This window comes from Limulus polyphemus, unplaced genomic scaffold (genome assembly GCF_000517525.1).
Source record: "Limulus polyphemus unplaced genomic scaffold, Limulus_polyphemus-2.1.2 Scaffold125510, whole genome shotgun sequence".
Lineage (NCBI taxonomy): Eukaryota > Metazoa > Arthropoda > Merostomata > Xiphosura > Limulidae > Limulus > Limulus polyphemus.
This window is the reverse complement of record NW_013791106.1, coordinates 1-1,193: the sequence shown is the minus strand read 5'-3', so window position 1 is coordinate 1,193 and position 1,193 is coordinate 1. Positions and strand designations below refer to the sequence as shown.

Genomic DNA, 1,193 nt, shown 5'->3' with positions numbered 1-1,193 from the left:
AAATGAAACTCATCCAGGTACTAATGAAACACATCCAGGTACTAATGAAACACATCCAGGTACTAATGAAACTCGTCTAGGTACTACTGAAACTCATCCAGGTACTAATGAAACACAGCCAGGTACTAAAGAAACTCATCCAGGTACTAATGAAACTCATCCAGGTACTACTGAAACACAGCCAGATACTAATGCAGCACAGCCAGGTACTAATGAAACACAGCCAGGTACTAAAGAAACACATCTACGTACTATAGAAACTCATCCAGGTACCAATGAAACACATCCAGGTACTAATGAAACACAGCCAGGTACTAAAGAAACTCATCCAGGTACTACTGAAACTCATCTAGGTACTAATGAAACACAGCCAGATACTAATGAAACACATACAGGTACTAATGAAACTCATCTAGTTACTAATGAAACACAGCCAGGTACTAATGAAACACAGCCAGGTATAAAAGAAACTCATCCAGGTAATAATGAAACACATCCAGGTACTAATGAAACACATCTAGGTACTAATGAAACACATCCAGGTACTAATGAAACACATCCAGGTACTAATGAAACACATCCAGGTACAAATGAAACACATCCAGGTACTAATGAAACTAATCTAGGTACTAATGAAACACATCCAGGTACTAATGAAACACATCTAGGTACTAATGAAACTAATCTAGGTACTAATGAAACTAATCTAGGTACTAATGAGACACATCTAGGTACTAATGAAACACATCCAGGTACTAATGAAACACATCCAGGTATCTCATTGTATCATTTGATCTGAACTTTCTATATATCGAGAAGGAAAAGAGCTGTTATTAAATTATGTTTTTTATAAGTTGATCCAAATTAAAAATATATATATATCATTTTACAATTATCCTAAACTTGTAAACAAATATTAGGATCAATATATTCTATTATCCTCTATATATCCGTTTGTTTGTCTATCTATCTGTACATTTATCTTTTTGTCTTATCTATCTATCTATTCTTATCTTTGTCTTATTTGTTTGTTTGAAGTTAAGCACAAAGCTACACAATGGGCTATGTGTGCTCTGCCCAACACGGGATATCGAAACCCGGTTAGTAACGTTGTAAGTCTGCAGACATACCGCTGTACCACTGGAGGGCTTTTCTTATTTATCTGGCCATACACCTGTTTAATTGTCTATCTA

The 1,193-nt window shown here is 35.4% G+C and overlaps 1 protein-coding gene across 1 annotated transcript; it reads left to right on the top strand.

Annotated features, from left to right (window-relative positions):
- Positions 1–59: 59 nt before the first annotated feature.
- LOC106477955 (mucin-13-like) lies at positions 60–773 on the top strand (the record flags this gene model as incomplete). Its single annotated transcript, XM_013938461.1, has 1 exon — positions 60–773. A coding segment is annotated over one exon (714 nt), but the record flags the coding sequence as incomplete, so codon positions are not given.
- Positions 774–1,193: the final 420 nt, after the last annotated feature.